The 16455-nt window shown below is 44.4% G+C and overlaps 3 protein-coding genes across 4 annotated transcripts; 1 reads left to right on the forward strand and 2 right to left on the reverse strand.

Moving 5' to 3' along the window:
- Positions 1-175: 175 nt before the first annotated feature.
- On the reverse strand, positions 176-6225 carry stard3nl (STARD3 N-terminal like). The gene is made up of 9 exons (XM_035170639.2): positions 6034-6225; positions 4533-4879; positions 2941-3018; positions 2631-2708; positions 2207-2260; positions 1962-2079; positions 1603-1701; positions 1052-1119; positions 176-946 (listed from the first exon to the last, which is right to left on the reverse strand). Exons 2-8 carry the CDS (start codon positions 4728-4730, stop codon positions 1055-1057), a joined length of 690 nt encoding a protein of 229 aa, XP_035026530.1. The 5' UTR covers positions 4731-4879; positions 6034-6225; the 3' UTR covers positions 176-946; positions 1052-1054.
- A 1473-nt stretch (positions 6226-7698) lies between these two features.
- On the reverse strand, positions 7699-11935 carry epdr1 (ependymin related 1). 2 transcript variants are annotated; one of them, XM_035170476.2, is made up of 4 exons: positions 11786-11935; positions 10475-10809; positions 9645-9853; positions 7699-8581 (listed from the first exon to the last, which is right to left on the reverse strand). In XM_035170476.2, exons 2-4 carry the CDS (start codon positions 10708-10710, stop codon positions 8346-8348), a joined length of 681 nt encoding a protein of 226 aa, XP_035026367.2. In that variant the 5' UTR covers positions 10711-10809; positions 11786-11935; the 3' UTR covers positions 7699-8345. The 2 variants fall into 2 exon arrangements, with proteins under 2 accessions (XP_035026367.2, XP_035026368.2); XM_035170477.2 differs by having other exon boundaries at positions 10475-10769; positions 11786-11928.
- nol7 (nucleolar protein 7) lies at positions 11229-16028 on the forward strand. Its single transcript, XM_035170475.2, has 8 exons — positions 11229-11482; positions 12158-12218; positions 12709-12764; positions 12852-12877; positions 12981-13053; positions 13792-13913; positions 14635-14712; positions 15545-16028. The coding sequence occupies exons 1-8, from the start codon at positions 11295-11297 to the stop codon at positions 15616-15618; spliced, it is 678 nt and encodes a 225-aa protein (XP_035026366.1). The 5' UTR covers positions 11229-11294; the 3' UTR covers positions 15619-16028.
- The last annotated feature ends 427 nt before the right edge of the window (positions 16029-16455 follow it).

The following is a 16455-nucleotide window of genomic DNA, read 5'->3' on the forward strand; positions in this document are numbered from 1 at the left end:
TTTTCTGTCTAATTTGGTTTTAATTGATTTAATATAAGAGAATAAGCAAATACAACTTTTCTTCTTATAGTGAATGAGTAACATTAATCTGTTTAACGTCCCAAACAGATCGTCTCCTTGGTTTTTGACGACAACATGAAAATAAATCAAAATGTGAAAAAAAAGGACAATCACACGAGTTTCACATTTTAATGATTCTATTTTACAGGCAAGCTTTTCATAAAAACAAAACCACTGGGCAAGGCATGCATGAAGATATGTACAATTATTATTTCTCCCCCGACTCACTTCAAGCTCCTACAGGGTTTTAGAGCAGTTTACAGTTGATTCAGTTCAGTGTCCCCAGATGTATGATCTTATTATATCAACATTGTTCCAATGATCCATGCAAGTTGTTTCAGTGAAGACCTGAAAGAGTCGTTTTATAAGTGCACAAAATCGTAAATATTTCGACTTCCATTTGCTACAAACACCGTCCGTGAATTCAATACTGGCTGGAGAGTTCCTCCTGTTCTCGACGCAGAGTCCCTGGAGCGAGCTTATTTTTCTTTACAGTGACTTTAAATCCACCCACATGGAAATGATCAACAAACTCAAAGTAAACATGACGTGAATATAAGACGTTAATATCCTCAAGAAGGAAGAAACAGTTGTGAAATTGATCAGAAGTGTATTGATACCGTTCATTTGAATTCTCCTCAAAAAAGGTCCAGAAAAAAAACTGAATTCTAAAAATGACCACAAGACACTGACATTGCTTTTGAAGCGGCACTTTGCCTTTCTGTGTTCATGCAGGAGGCTGATATCAGACACTGAAGTGCATTCATAGTTTACACAGACTTTGTTTGAGGTGAATAAAAATTAAAATGTCACAATGCATAAGGCAGAATTTTCCTTCAGTAGCACGACAGGAGCAAAACGAAGAAACAACCCAGACGTGATGATCCTGTGAAGGAGAAAAAAGAAGAGATGAAAGAAGGTTGATCATTTGAGGTCAGTCAATTCATCGTCATCCAGGAAGACGCCAGACGTGTTTGAATAGAACTGTTACCTGTTAAGTCACCTGCTGAATGAGCCCTATTTCTGGATCATGTTTATCATCCAGATCCTCGTCAGAGTCTGAAAACAAGAGAAACAATTCAGTGTGAACAGAAAACCGAAAAAAATCTACAAGTAAAATATGATTCAACCTTTAAGGAATAATTAGATATTTTGGGAAAGACACTTATTTGCTCTCTTGACAAGCGTTTGATGAGAAGATAGAAAACCAGCTTAGCTTAGCATAAAGACTGGAATCAAGGGTAAACAGCTAGCGGGGCGCCGTCCAAAGGGAACGATGTTGCCTTCGCCGTTTTTTAAGTGCATGTTCTAGATGTTCCACTCAGCTGTTCTGTTGCTGCTTGTGGTTCGATCTCGTTGATTCACTTATCTGAGAAATGTCTGAAATGATCCGAGCTATAGAATCACAATGAGATCTGGATCTGTTTGAGTTAAACCTGTTTAACCAGTTTCTCCGTGTCTGAGGAACCAGACGTCCTCTCGGCTTAATAGAGATGAGGTTGATGTTTTGGACGACGGCCGGTTCGGTGTGAATAAACTGACCTGCCACAGACTCTGGTGGAGAGTAGAACTGTCCGTCAGATAACGGACCCGCACACATGAGAGGAGCTCGCTGTGTGGCGTCCACGAAGGACTGATATCCTGGAAGACAAAAAAGGGGGGGAAACATGAGGGGACAGCGAGGACAGGAGAAGAATCACAGAGTATTAAAGCAGCACTATGGAACTGTTACTGAGCAACAGCGCCCCCTGCAGCCACACATGGTGATTTACTTTTGAAATGGAGTATTTTGTTTATGACACTAAGAATCGAAATACTTGTAAATAAGGTAGAGGTCAAATATTTGCATTTGGGTTGGTTGCAGTTCGACGTTAGAGACGAGCTGTGCGACGGTGACTCACTGTTTTCGTCTTCGGCCTCCTGAGGCAGAACCTTGAAGTCGAGCAGCCATGTTTCAATCCAGGCCAACACGAAGGAGACGATGGGCAGCAGGTAGCCAAAGGCCCCCTGAGACAGCAGCTACACACAGACACACACAAACCAGTGCAGTTTCAGTCAACACACAGCTTTTGACACTTAGAGCTTACACAGAAATATCCCTGATAATGATGATGTAATTTTTTCGAATATGAATAGTGATTCTTACCTTTGATAAAATGACCTTAATGATCAGGAAAGCACAGCTGACTGCAGTGGTGATCTGCACAGAGCAACCACTCAATACTCATATCGTTCATGTCACATGTCAAATACTAAATAGTCATGTGTGTTCATGAATTATATATAAAAATGTAAAGTTTGACTTCACACAAAATGTATACGATATAAACCTCTATTAAAAGAATAAATACAGTGTGGACAGAATAACAGAAGAGAGCTGGTTGAACTCAAAATCATCAAAAAGAACTTGCTTTGCACTGACGTAATTATTTCCCATCTAAACAGTAATATTTCAGAATTACTTTGTCCTGAAGTTTCATTTATTCTGTGTTCTCCAGGAAGACTGATCTCTGGAATAAATGCTGGTAGAGATAAAAGACAAACTGCCATATCACAGCATGAACACTTACAGCGATGGCCCACCAGTGACGAAGCTTACAGACGGCGTAGGCCAAGATGAGGGCAGCAAACCTGAAAACAGCCAGGAGCTGAGGGAGGAGGGGGCGTTAAGACGTCGAGGAAAAGGACACAAGGAGGGAAGGGAACAATTTATGAGTGAAGAAATACAGATTAAAAAAGGGAACGATGGCAAGATGAAAAACAAAAGAAGGGGAGAGTGATAGAAAGGATGGAGTGGAGGGAAACAATTCAAAAGAATGAACGAAGCTGAACAATCAAACATGGTCTTTCTGAATAATGACGAGAACAACGCAGGCTCACAAAGATGTCGAAGAAGGAGGCGTGGTAGTCGTAGTGCAGGATCTCTTTATCCAGCTGCTGCTGAATGCCGCCGTTCACCTGTCACACAAATAGGACCGATCAACAAAATCCAATCTTAAATCAATCACCTTAACTTAACCTCAAATCAAACACACTCATAGATATCAGTCCCTGATTGTTTTCCCTTTGTCTCTTTTTAAGAAGAACATGAATGAAATTTGATTTAATCTACGTCAAGTACAACAGATATGAAGGAAAATCACAGTCACACAATTACTGACACTTGCTCATTAAGGAGGATATGGAAGATATGGAAGATAAGGTGAAGTAGCTGAGTATTCATAGTCATTTGCTTCCCTGGGTTTCTTACATACCACGTCGGCCCCTGTGGTGTCAGCAGCATGAGCGGAATTTAAAACTTGTTGTTCAAACTGTTCTGGTGACTAAACCGAGCTTTGGAATTTCCCTCCTCAACAATGATCTACTCATTGTTCCTTTATGAACTCATTATCTTTATTGTTTTTAACGTTTTATAGATGGAAACACTGTAAACTTTATATCACAAGTAACTTCCTGAACTGTGTTTCCACGTCATGGCTAAAGTCAACAGATGCCTGCTTGTCGGTAAAAAGGCGTAGAATGAGCCCAACGGGTTTAAAGTCACACACAGAATTACAGTCCAGCGTCACGGCTGTGGGAACATTTAACTGTTAAAAACCAGTCAAAAACCAGAGATTCACAAAACGTCTGAGTCTCTGTGTGCACACACTCGCTCCCCAGCGCTCCAGGCTGAGTTGGCTGAATCTAGAGCATTGTGGGAATGTGCTTCCTCATTCAGAGCACAAAGTGTTACGGCTGCATGACCTCGATTCACTTCCCCCAGCAGCGCCTGACCCGTTTCTGTTCGGCCTTGACACAATTCAGACACAAACATTTGACCATACAAAGCACAGTTGTGGAAATATCACAGTTATATTTGAGCCGACTTATCAGAGAAGGTTTTACAGAAAATGTAATAACCCACGATGACGACACAGCTGATTAATGTTGAACTGTGCCGACTCAAAGTAAATCCACTTTTAAACAACGCAGAAAGTATGTGTGGTTTTCATTTTATGTAAAAGTTTATTTTCTGAATATAACTTCTGCAGCTTATATTTGTCTGAAATTGTGTTTTCTGTATTTATAGTTATTTATAATAAAGTTTATGGTTGAACTGTAAACATATGTATTTGTGTGTCGTAAGGGTTCGATAACGACATCTTAGGAATCACTGACGATCAACTGACATACTGCCTGGTATCAGTGTCAGCTCTTCTCTCTATGGTGTCAAGTGAAATATGTCTTCTGCTGTTGGATGTATACAATCTGTCCAGTGCTTTGTGAGCAAACATCTGCCAAACTCATCATCCTCAGCTGCTCTGAGCCATAATTAATCATCAGCACGCCGACCTAACACTGAGCCGACAACACGTCAACGTATTAAACATGTCAGTTTTCAGCTGCAGCTGCAGGAGCACAGCCAAGATGGAGCGGAGAAACAGGCGTTCAGTATCAGACACGCATCCACAACACAGACAGACGTGTCTTACATTGAGCTCAATGATCCAGAGCAAGGTGATGAACAAGAGGTCAAAGGTGACGAAGAGGCAGAAGGTCCTCCTCACGTCGGAGATGCACTTCTTCTCCCCGACTTCGTACGACCTCGCACAGATGGGCGTTGTGTTGACAGACCCCATCCCCCTGGCGGTCAGCCGCGAATCGGCGCTGCTGCTGCATCGGCTGTCCATCGTCGGCCACGCCCTCCTGGCAGGGCTGGCCCCCACCCACCGGTCAACGCTCAGAAGGTGCACTTGGGCTCAGAGGAGGCGGGTCATCGGAGCAGGAAGCCACTGCAGCGTTAGTGGACGTGGACCCACTCTGTGGAGATGAACTGCATCTGGGGGGGGGGAAGCAGACGGTGGAAGATATATCAGACTCTGGAGGGACATGGCTGCAGTTCATCTGTACATTTTATTATTGTCAACAAATCCCATGAAAAGACTCAAACCAACAACGTCTTAGTCCAACACTTCCTGACTCGTCTGCCCTGCCTGAGGCGATCCCTCTGGATGAGGATGCAGATCTTTAAAAACATGGCCGATGCACTCCTCCTCAACTGCTTCCAGTGAACACTGCCTTTGTTGGGGCCTACTTTTTGTGGCGGATTAATCCACATGTAGCGCGGTGACTTACTGTTGTGTTGTTGTTGGACGACAGTGAGGCTCTTCGGAACCTGTTATGTGTGTAATATAGAATACCTCAATTTAATGAATAATCAATAATGAATTGAGTCCAGGAGATTGTCCGGGTCCGACTCGTTCACACCAACAGGAACATGTGGGGAACGTCCAGGCGAGGGGCGGGGCCTGTAGAGCAGCAGGAGGCCGGACGTGACGTATAAATTGTTGTTGTTGTTTACAGCTCATCCACACCGGCGTCGGCCCTCATCACCAGAAGCTCTAGAACCTCCTCGTGTTTCCAAGTTGACGTCTTCGTCTTCTACGTGTACGGCTCCTCTTCCTCACCCTGAGATGTTTGTGTTCTTCCAGTTTCACGTCCGTCACGTGTTAGAAACCTCGTCCACACGTCCACTCGCTCACGGGGACGTGGTCTTGCTGGACTCGTCCTCACTTGGACATGTTGGACACGTTCCGAACAATGTCCAGAACAAAACAGGACATTCGCGTCCTCACACGCACAGAACCCGGAGTCCAGTGCGCACGTGACACAAACAGCGGACTCTTCGTCTCCACATTAAAACAAACCCCGTGAGGTTGCACGCGATCATGGGGTCTGTGGTTAGACACCGGCTGCACCACAACATGTCCAGCGCCACCAGACTCGAGCGTTGGACACAACCAGAGTGAGACGCGACGGGCGACAGAGACCGATGTCACACGGAGAGGAACGTAAACACCCAGGAGGGACGAGTGCTGTGATGTCCCCTGAGACGGAGACACACGCGACAGGCGGTGCAGCAGCTCCCTGTTAGCCTGTTAGCCTGTTAGCTTCTGCTGCTGCACTGACAGCGGCGTTTAGCGTCTTCTTTACCTGTCAACGTGGCTGCTTCGGTCGGTCTGATTCCCCCCAAACGGTCCCCCGGTGTCTCCGGTCCCCCTGGTGGCTCCGGTCCCCCTGGTGGTTTCACTTCGTCCGCTCGATACGGACTCTTCCACTTCCTGACCCGAGCAATTTTATCTTCCTGCAAAACAGGAGGCTGCAGTGTCAGGAGTTATTTTGTTGTGCCAGCGCCCCCTAGCGATGTGGATGACCGACAGGATGTCGTTTCTACGGTGGTCGAGAGAGCTCAACACGCGAAAATAATTAAGAAAACAACATGGGCCGTAAAAAGTCACTTTACAACACCGGAAGTGTTTCCAGGGGACCCAAGAAGGGGATGAACCTGCTGTAGTTCAGAGCTTTGTGAACTTCTCATGATGGAACCTCACACTCCAGTGAGTCCTCCTCAAACGCTTCTACAATCTACTGTCGCTTTTCACTGTTTGTGTGCAGAGTGAAGTTAGAAAATTGTGTTTATCCTACCTGGTTTATCTGCACTGAAGAAAAAACAACTGCTTTTAAAGGTTTATTCCACCCAAATACTACTTTCTGCCTTGCTACTCAACCGAGTAGCTACAAGTTATATACTGGGAATAAAGTGAAGTAATTATTGTGGGCGATTTAAAATTCATGTTGACATAATTACAGCAGGTGGGATGATATACACGTAACAAACAATTGTTGAAGATTTGTCTCATAAGTATTTTTGTCTGTGTTTGAGGAAAAAGATTAAAAAATAACATATTTCAAATCAAAAGGTAACCACGTTAAACAACTGGTGGATCTGGGTTCAAAACTGGTAAAGGTCCAGTGATGTTTACTGGTGTGTACTGGCTGGCTCATGGACCGTCCAATCGGGTGGTGGCCACGGTTTTCATTGTGCCCAGATGATCAGTCCACCGGGTCATCCTTAAAGTTGTCCAGCACATTAGGGGGAACATGAAGAGAGCCGTCTCTTTTCCAAGAGCTGGAGAGCTGAATGCAGTTGGAACCAGGTTTTGGCAGCTCTCAGGAAGTGAGAGTCAAACCCCCCCAAACGTGACAGAAAATGAAAAAACAACACAAAAAGGAAACAAATATCTCCCGGTGGAAAAGCGGTGACACATGCATAGTTGATTCGTCACTTCCTGCCTCTGTCTGCTGGAGGATTTGATGCTGTTGTGAACACATCTGTGCAGAAAACCTCCGGCTGTGTTGTGCATGTGTGGTACGTGAACTGTGGGTAAACTCCGCAACCAATTCTCTGGACTTTACCCGTAGGTCATGACTCGTGTGAAATCAGATTTCATGGGTGATGGCAAGTTTCCCTGTTTGGAGATGGTCTGTCTCATCACTCCCTACAAAGAGCCCGTACACGGCCGGGTACAGGGACGCTTCAACTTGATGAAAACAAGATGGAGGTCTCACCTGCTCAGAGCCTTGGAGGTTAGGCCCACATGTGCATTGGAACCTTTGACAATGGAGACATGCTGGAGCCAGATGCAGATTGTAGACAGGAAACCCTCGACCCATAACCTCCATGTGAGCGTCTCGTACAAAATAAGAGGTCAGGGAAGGCCACAGGGGAAAAGGCTGGTGTCTGGTCATGTGCACGCCACACAGTGAAGAACCCTTTAAAACCATTTTTAAATAATGTACAAAGAAAAGTACGATTTCTTGGGTGGAACATTTTTTTATGTTTGAATTATATTTGCATGTTTCACAAGGTTTCTGCATGAATCATCAAATTTAATTTAGGATTATGACCACGGAATACCTACTTTACTTCTATACTGGCAAAACATTACATGTACAGTTATTAGTTCAGTGTTGGTTTTGTACTTGTAACAGTAACTGAATAAATACAACTTCCCCCCAAAACACATACAAGCAGGACTCAAGACTACATACATTCATTTTAAAGCCTAATCACAATAATGCTTTTCTGTGGAATCATCTCCCAGTTTCACCCTCTCTACTTTTAAGAGTTGACTTCAAACCTTCCTTTTGATGAAGCTTATAGTTGGACGGGTTCAGGTCAGTCTTTGTCCAGCTCTTATTTATGTTGCTATAGGTCTGGATTGTGGAGGGACACATGACATATGCAGCTTCTCTTCCTCACATTAATGTCTCATCAACACGTTAATGACCCCATCCATCCGCATGTGCAAACGCTTATTATAATCAGCTGATAGTTTTATCTGTGTGTTAGGTTGCAGTTAGCATGATTATCGGCCCTAATAACAATTTTAACAAATTAACAAGCAATTCTGTAAAACACTGGACAGAGGCTGGGTGCGAAACCACTCCCTTCTTGCTATGAATTAACCTAATGCAATTTTATTTGAGCGTCCAGTTTCTAGGACCTCATCAGCGGTCTCGGTCATCCCCTCGGGCCGAGCTGACTGACAGGTGCTGGGTGGGGTGAAGACGTCGGGGTCGCTGATGCCCAGCTGGAGGTTGAAGAAGCGGGTAGAGGTGGTGACGCTGCTGTTCTTGGCGTAGGTCTCCTGCACGGGATAACAGTCCTTCAAGGTGTAGACGCCCACCCAGCTCTCATCTGGAGGAGACACAAGCAAGACAAATAAGCCGTCTTCAGACATGACCTCCGGAGGATGTCCGGAGATTTGGTCCGGACTTTCTGCGGTTGACTTTCACCCGTGCACAATGCAGCGGGCGATTCTCATACGGGGCAACAGCGATGGACCAGGGAATGTTCACCAAACGTCTAAAAACACTACTTACATAGTGATCTTGTATTGTACGTACTGTGCCCCCCCATCTGCTGGGTATTAGTCTTTCATTTTGTAATCATGAAGGTTTGTATATATTTTTTAACGTTTGTCTTCATGGAATAATACATTTGACTTGACTTGAATTGGAGGCAGAGACTCAAAGTGTGAAACTAAACAGCATTTCAGATTTGGGAGGATTTACTTTCTGCTTTTTTTTTATTGCAGTTGCCTGATTCTTTCAATTAATGAAGATCTAAATTTGGGTAAAGATGTGCATATGAAAGGGAAACATTACATATCCATACATATTGGAGGATTTACAGAGTCTTCTTATGGGGACAGTGCAGATGTTTCTCCACCAGCTCCAGTTTTACCTCAAAGTTGTTTCTGTTGGCGAAAACATGTCCAGTAAACAACGTGTAAACCTGGCACTAAAGGCCACCTGAGGACATTGATCTCTGGGTTTCCACAACATCTGAATAACCGTGAAGATTATTGTAGTTTCATAAACGTTACTTCTGATTAGGTTTATGCTCCAGCCAGTATCTAACTGGACGCACTCAAAGGCTAGAGCCCGATATTTATTACCTTTGATTGGCTGTGACGATGGCGCCTGCACAGTAGCTCCACCGTGAAAACTCCTCAGGGAAATGTTTACTGATGTTATAAAGTGAGAAGTAGAGTAATTTTCTCATAGACTTATATAGAAACAAGTGGAGTCGCCCCCTGCTGGTCAGTCAAGAGAATACAGGTTTCAGGTACGTCGAGGGGTAAAGCACCGCGTGCATCTGAGTGTTCGGTTACAGCATTTTTATTCAGGCTTGTTCTTTGTATTTTATTCTTTGTTGTACACAAACATGCAGGCGGGGCATTAAAGACCAGGCTTACGTTTGCGTGCCGGCTTCCTGTCCGACCACTCCTGAACCTCCACGCTGTCCCCAGGGCCTCCGATGAAGTACTGGTCCTCATACGTGGAGTTGTCAGGGATGTCGAAGGGATCCCAGCTCTCCGTCAGTGCGATCTTAGAGCAGTCTTTGGTCTTCTGGTCAATCTGGAACATCACCATGCTCTGGTACAGGTAGATGTACTCAAAAAACCTGAAGCAAGGCGAGACGACAGGAGTGAACGTTTTTTTTCTAAATTGAGGGTCTAAGGACAGATGGAGTCGTATGTGTTCTTAATAAACTGGAGCTTCTTGGGAATTGGCCGAGAGGAGAACTGAGAAGACCACGATTCAGTTCATAGCTGCGTTTATTCATTCGGGGGGGGGGTTCCTTTGGGTGCAACAGGTGAAAACACATCATCTGGCATCAGCTACTTTCAGACATGCACTGAACTCCAGAGGATCTCCAGACATTCTCCGGAGGGGACTTTCTCTGGCTATTTTGTCTTATCTTATCTTATTTTATCTTACCTTATTTATCTTATCTTGATTATTATCATATCTTGTCTTGTCTTATTTATCTTATCTTGATTATTATCATATCTTGTCTCATCTTATTTATCTTATCTTGATTATCATATCTTGTCTTGTCTCATCTTATTTATCTTATCTTTAATATTATCTTGTCTCGTCTCATTTTGTCTCGTCTCATTTTGTCTTGTCTCATTAATTAATTATTCTGTCACCATTCTTCATGGTGCTCAGTGTGGAGCAGGACAACAGGGTTAGGGTGAGGTCCTGTTCAAACCGCAGGTTCCCACAGACGGACACTGACCTCTGACACGGGCTGTGTTTCTTCAGCTGCTGCAGGACTCGAACCCTCTGGTTCAGGCCGTCGTAGGAAACCGAGGCGCGGTTGTTCCTCCCGGTGCTGTGGTCGTACCGCACCCACCGGCCCTCCCACTGCAGCGGGGCGAGGCAGGGCCCGGCCGCCCCGGAGACGTGGGGCCCGCGGAGCCCGAGACCAGAAGCCACGACGGCGGCCAGAAACACGAGCGACAGCCGGAGCATGGCGGCGGAGTCCCGTTATCCGGTCCCGTTATCCGGTCCCGTTAACTGATCCACACCCGCTGCAGACAAGATGTCACAGTAACGCTCCCCGGATACGGCCTTCAAAATAAAGTGCGACCAAAACAAACGTGTACTTACTGCAACATTCACGACAACAAATGGAGATTAGAAATAAAGCCAAATAACAACGTCAAGTTCACAATACACAAATATTATATACATAAAACCTCTCATTTCATTATCGTTATTGTTGTTTTTATTATTATTATTATTGTCATTATTATTATTATTATTATGATATTGTATTCATTCGTTTTTTGTTCATACAACATTGGAAAATTACTTGTTTTTTGTTTTTCTTCTTTTCTTCATTTATACTTTTTAATTAATTATTCTTTAATTGTTTAATATAATGAATATAAAGAATGATATGATGATGTTTGTAAATGTTTCAGTTTAAATACTCATCACAAATATCGGCCTTGTCTAAATAAAAGCCACCTTCGGTTGTGCTCCTGCTCCTCGCCGGTAGGTGGCAGAAGCTTCCGCCCGGCGCACGTCATTTCCGGCGGCACACAGTCAACATGGCGGAGAAGCAACGTGGGAAAACGGCGGCTTCGTCAAAGACGGCGGATAAACGCGAAGACCACGAGGGGAACGTGAGTCTGTTTCTGGAGTCCAGTGACGACGAGGCCCCGGAAGAGCTGACGTTCGAGGAGTCGAAGCTCGAGGCGCTGCGCTGCGTGAAGGACGCGCTGGACTCCGCCAGGAGGTAGCTAGCTGCCGGCTAACACCGGCTAACACCGGCTAACCGCGCTAACCACACACTAAACCACGCGTCTTTATGCGTCCTCGTGCTGATGGGCCCCGCGCGGTAGTTTCACCCGTCACAGAAACAACCTGCTGACTGATCGTTAAACTCAACTGTGCTGGAATGTCTCTTACATGGCATCTGGTCCTCCTTTCAGAGATCAGCTCCGTACACGTCCCTGTGCGTGTAGTGTAACCGGACGTGTTTACTGTCTCCGGTACAAAGTGTCCGCTGACACAAAGACAGCAACTCGGTGGATCGTACCGTGTCACGTGCGGAGGTAGAGCAGAGTCGTGCGTGTTGGCGTGAAGTTCCCACGAGGAGCACGTGGGAAGGTGCCCCGGGTCCCGGGATCAGCTGCTGCGCCTCTGAACTGTTGAAATGAAGAAACCTTCTGGGTGGGAGATGAAGCTCGTCCTGACCCAGGAGGCATCTGTGAAGGAACCCCGGGTTAGCATAGTCTAGAGTTCAGGGTGTTCAGCTGCAACAGGACACTTCAGCACTAGACGTCACGACATTCCACACTGACGATGATCTGTCCAGGCTGGAAATTAACACCAGTCCACTGCCATGAATACCAGTTTCAAGTGTAATTTCTTGTGTTCGAGTTAAGTTAAGCATTGTTTTTGTTTGCAGGGACAAAGAGATGCTCAAAGAGAAGAGGCGGAGGAGACAGGAGCTGTTCCAGGAACAGAAGGTCAGTGTCGGGGCTGCTGATATTCAAGCTCTTAATGAAATTCAGCCTATTAGTCAGCACCATGTTTTACTAGTGCCCCTGTCATCATGTGACTGTTTATATAGCTTCTGTCCACTAGAGGGCATACCAACATTACGATACCAATAAACGTGATATTATCAAAAGGTGAGAACTTTCCAATACGATCACAAGTGTTCAGTTCTGAGTTCGGGACGAGACACAACCCGAGACGTGCTGAGATCCGGTCACTCAGACACGGTCTGGGACGCATGGGACCAAGTTCTGTTAGTTGTTGTCAACACAAATTCGTCCTGGGCCACATGTGAAGAACCGCCCACTCAGCGGACGTCCCTGTCGTGGCAGGAAATATGTAGAAGAACTGTAATAGGAAAAAACGTAAAGTGAGTTTTGGATCCAGTTTTGTCGAACGCAGTGGACTTCCCATGTACTCTGGTAAAAAGCTTTTGTTTCTTTCTGCTGATTCCCACAGAAGCGAAGACTCTTACCGGCTGACGTGTTGGAGGAGATCGACTCCTCGACTTCGAAGTAAGTTATGATGGTTCGTTCTGCTGCTCTTTGCTTTTATACATTTCCTTCTCCTTTTTAAACAGCTGAATCGTCTTTGTTTTGCAGGAATCAGAAACCGTCTGAACACGAAGGTGAAGACCCCCCCCCGTCATAATTCACTCACTTTAAACAAAGCAGCAGTACAAGCTTCAGATCAAAGTGACTCATGTTCTCAATTCAACCCGTTCTCACCAGGTGAAGAGCAGCAGGAGGAAAAGCAACAGAAGAAGCAAAAGAAGAAGAGTGGGAAGTTAGCGCATATACGAAAGTATGTAAACAAACATTTCATCAACAGTAAAGTTTTAATTCATGCACAGCTTGACCTAAAATCTAAATAATCCAAGAACTTTTAACAAAGGGATCCTGAACTCGACGCACAATCGCCTCATATTCACAGACATGGTATTTTGTACGTGGTGGAACCGGCTGGTTGTGTTTCACGACATGGCAACAAAGCTTGCATCATACAATGTGGAGACCCAGGCTGCATTCAGACAGACATTTAAAATGATATTCAGGTTTGAGCCGGGTTCTGTCACGTTGGGCTGATTTTCTTTATTTGTTACACTGCACATGTCGGCAACCAGGGAAAACAGCAATAATCATGAGCGTGAGGGACGGTAACACAAACTCTGTGCCGCTTAAATAACCTTTTTTAGGGGGCGAGAGTTTCCTCTTGTTTCCCCGTCGGGCTCAGTCTGAATCACAGCAGTAATCAACATCAGTACACACATTACAGACAATAACACACAAATACACAGAAGGAAACATCATTTTGACATCTCAGTGACATATAGAAATCAAAGAAAGGATGTGCATTGCTGAGGTAAACTCATTGAGTGCATTTCCTTTCTCAGAACACTTTAACAAAGCGGGTTTAAAACGCACAACCTGCGTCTTCTCTGCCTGCGTGGCGTGTGTTGTAACAACACTGGTAGGAATGTGTGTCACCTGTGTGCACGCGACAAACGGCTCCTGATGAGCTTGGCTCGTTCCCATTTGTCAGTCTGAAGGGAAACTACAAGGTGGCGACCGTGAAGGAGCCGGCGTCGGCGACCTTTCAGCAGCAGGCGGCCGAGGCTTTCATCCAGTCCAGGCTGTACGGACCAGGCAGCTGCAGGACCACAAGTAAGAAGGCAGCGTTACATCACCAGTAGACTGACTTCAGATCACACAGAAGAAAATGGTCCCTAATAAGTACTGGTTTGATCAAAGTTTGCACGAAACATTGAGCCTTTTGTAAACATGAAACTATCTTAAAAAGTGGTTTAAAAACTCATTTATATTTATTTTTCTTAGTTTTTTTTAAACACTTATTTGTTTTGTGTTGTTGCATTGCTGAGCATGATCTGGCTTTTCTATCATGTGCTATCTTTTTTGCACTTTTATTTTGTGAAGCACCTTGTAACTCTGGTTTGGAAAGGCCCCATAGAAATAAGTTTATTTTTGTTACTCAGTTTTATAATTTGCCGTCAGATAAATTAAGATAATTCTTTTAGTCCCTCGATGTGTTTTCACGTGTTACAGGAGCCAAGAGGACAGAATATAAAAGAAAATAGAGAGTAAAAGTAATAAATAAGCAAACATGATGTCAGTCTTCATGGACTAACGTTGGACAAACATGGTTTATACGAAACATGCAGGCTACACTCTGTGGCAGGAGTCTGAAAAGACGATTACCTGTCTCAATTTGAGCTTTGCTACAGTGACGTCCTGTCTCGTCCCACTGCGGCGCCCACTCTCCTGGGTGTCCCCACGGCGACGGCGGCGGCGACATTCACAGGTTTCCGTCTGACTTCCAGCCCGTCGTCAGTCCGGAGGCATTTACCCTCTGTCCTTCTGCTTTCAGATAACGAGCTGCTCTCCCTCCAGAACAAGAAGGGGAGGAATAAAAGTGCAGCCGTGCAGTTTGTAAAGAAAGACTGGGGTGAGTTCAGGAGACTGAAGTGGAATTGTCAAACCAGGGATGCTGAAAATTCATGTGTTCTCTAGGGCCGTCGTGATAATCTGATCATAAGGATAGTCATAATTATATGTGGGAGACGGAGATGTGAAACTATAGCCAGCAAAGCATTTTATTGCAATGACTACGAGTTGTTAAACTTGGTCTGTGATTGCTCTGCCCATCAATGAGAGCGCCATCAGTCAAACATCAGATCAAATATACAATTAACAATATTAAAGAGGAAATCATCGCCCATGGTAATCGTTGTAATCTGATGTATCGCACACGAAGAAGGGCTTCGTATTTTGTCTTCTTTGTTCAGTTTATTGGAAGGTGCGTTTCCACCATCCGCTGCTTCCCTTTTCACTTTGTGGTTATTTGATGAGTTGTAAACATTCATTCAATTTAGTTTTTGAAATTCTTCATTATACACATACAAACGTCCTCATCCGTCTCTACACAGCTGAACAGTTGCTCCTGCAGTAACAATCAAAACCTTGTTAAAACAAATGAATGTATTCAATCAACAGAAATGCTGCAGTGCTTTTATTTTGAAACGGGTACAGGAAGTGTTGCAAATATTCATGTTTGTGACATTCAACAGATAAACATTGAAGAATAATTTTCACTGTGAGAGTCTGACCCGGACGATCGCCTGCTGCTTCTTCTGTAAAAGGAAACCGGAGAGAGTCCAGACCCGATTGTCTGGACTCTCGTGTCAGTAAAGGGTTTAAGTGATGGAGATGGAGACCAGCTGACGAGTCGTCTCAAATATCAGCGTTGCTCAAATCTGTTTCTCTGTCTGACCTTCCAGCCTCTAAAGAACGAGCCAAAGCAGAGAAGCTGAAGAAGAGGTGGCTCCACAAGCAGCAGATTCCCTCCTGCTGACCGCCGGCTCCAGAACCCCCAGCGCTCAGACCTTCTCTGCACCAGCTGCTCGTGGATTCAAAGGGGACACGGGACATGGCTGAAGTCACAGGAAACCAAGGGAAGGACGTGGTTTAAAGTCCTGCTGGGATGCAGGATGGACTTAATGTGGAGACAGTAGCAGGACAATGTGCAGCTGAATGAGGGGGGGGCAGATTACACCAAAACAAAAGTCCTGTGACAGACTGAGAATCAGAGCCAATTAACCCATAAACCCTGAGGCTCTAACCTGTGTTTATAAACTGAAGTTTCTTAAAGAGCAGAAGAAACTGTAATTTGTATCTGTGATGATGAAAGACTTGTATTCAGAACATTAGTTGTTCTCTTTGCTTCCATTTTAATCGCTGTATGAATAAATGCTTGTATCAGTATCTCATATTTGATCAAATCCAAAGTAAACACGAGTGGACACACGTCTTCAAATGACGAAACCAAGCCGACTATTAATCTGCAATTATCAATTATCTCTTTAGCACTAAGACGATAGAGAACGTGTCAGAATGATGTGGATGTTTGGGGGCAGATACCGATACACGTCAAGATAAATATATCTATTTATATATTGAAAAACATTCTCAATGATTGGGAAGATGTCGTTATCAAACTCTTATGACAAGGAAATATTACAAAGGCTTGATGTTTTACAGATTAACCACAATCTTCATTATAAATAATTAAAAATAGATCCAAAGATATAGAAATTGAGTTAAAAAGATTTTTATGTAGAATATGAACAGAAATACTCTGTTATAATTTTCTGCCTTGTGAACTTCGTATTGATCATTTAAATATCTAAGA

The sequence above is a fragment of the Hippoglossus stenolepis genome, chromosome 11 (genome assembly GCF_022539355.2).
Source record: "Hippoglossus stenolepis isolate QCI-W04-F060 chromosome 11, HSTE1.2, whole genome shotgun sequence".
Classification (NCBI taxonomy): Eukaryota; Metazoa; Chordata; class Actinopteri; order Pleuronectiformes; family Pleuronectidae; genus Hippoglossus; species Hippoglossus stenolepis.

Coding starts and splice junctions, on each gene's coding strand:
- stard3nl (XM_035170639.2), bottom strand. CDS start 4,730: ATGGACAGCCGATGCAGCAGCAGCGCCGATTCGCGGCTGACCGCCAGG. Junction 1,702..1,961: donor GGAGGCCGAAGACGAAAACA/GTGAGTCACCGT, acceptor TTTGTCTTCCAG/GATATCAGTCCTTCGTGGAC. Junction 1,120..1,602: donor TCCACCAGAGTCTGTGGCAG/GTCAGTTTATTC, acceptor TCTTGTTTTCAG/ACTCTGACGAGGATCTGGAT.
- epdr1 (XM_035170476.2), bottom strand. CDS start 10,710: ATGCTCCGGCTGTCGCTCGTGTTTCTGGCCGCCGTCGTGGCTTCTGGT. Junction 9,854..10,474: donor AAACACAGCCCGTGTCAGAG/GTCAGTGTCCGT, acceptor GCCTTGCTTCAG/GTTTTTTGAGTACATCTACC. Junction 8,582..9,644: donor CAGGAAGCCGGCACGCAAAC/GTAAGCCTGGTC, acceptor TGTCTCCTCCAG/ATGAGAGCTGGGTGGGCGTC.
- nol7 (XM_035170475.2), top strand. CDS start 11,295: ATGGCGGAGAAGCAACGTGGGAAAACGGCGGCTTCGTCAAAGACGGCG. Junction 13,914..14,634: donor AGGCAGCTGCAGGACCACAA/GTAAGAAGGCAG, acceptor TTCTGCTTTCAG/ATAACGAGCTGCTCTCCCTC. Junction 14,713..15,544: donor GTTTGTAAAGAAAGACTGGG/GTGAGTTCAGGA, acceptor CTGACCTTCCAG/CCTCTAAAGAACGAGCCAAA.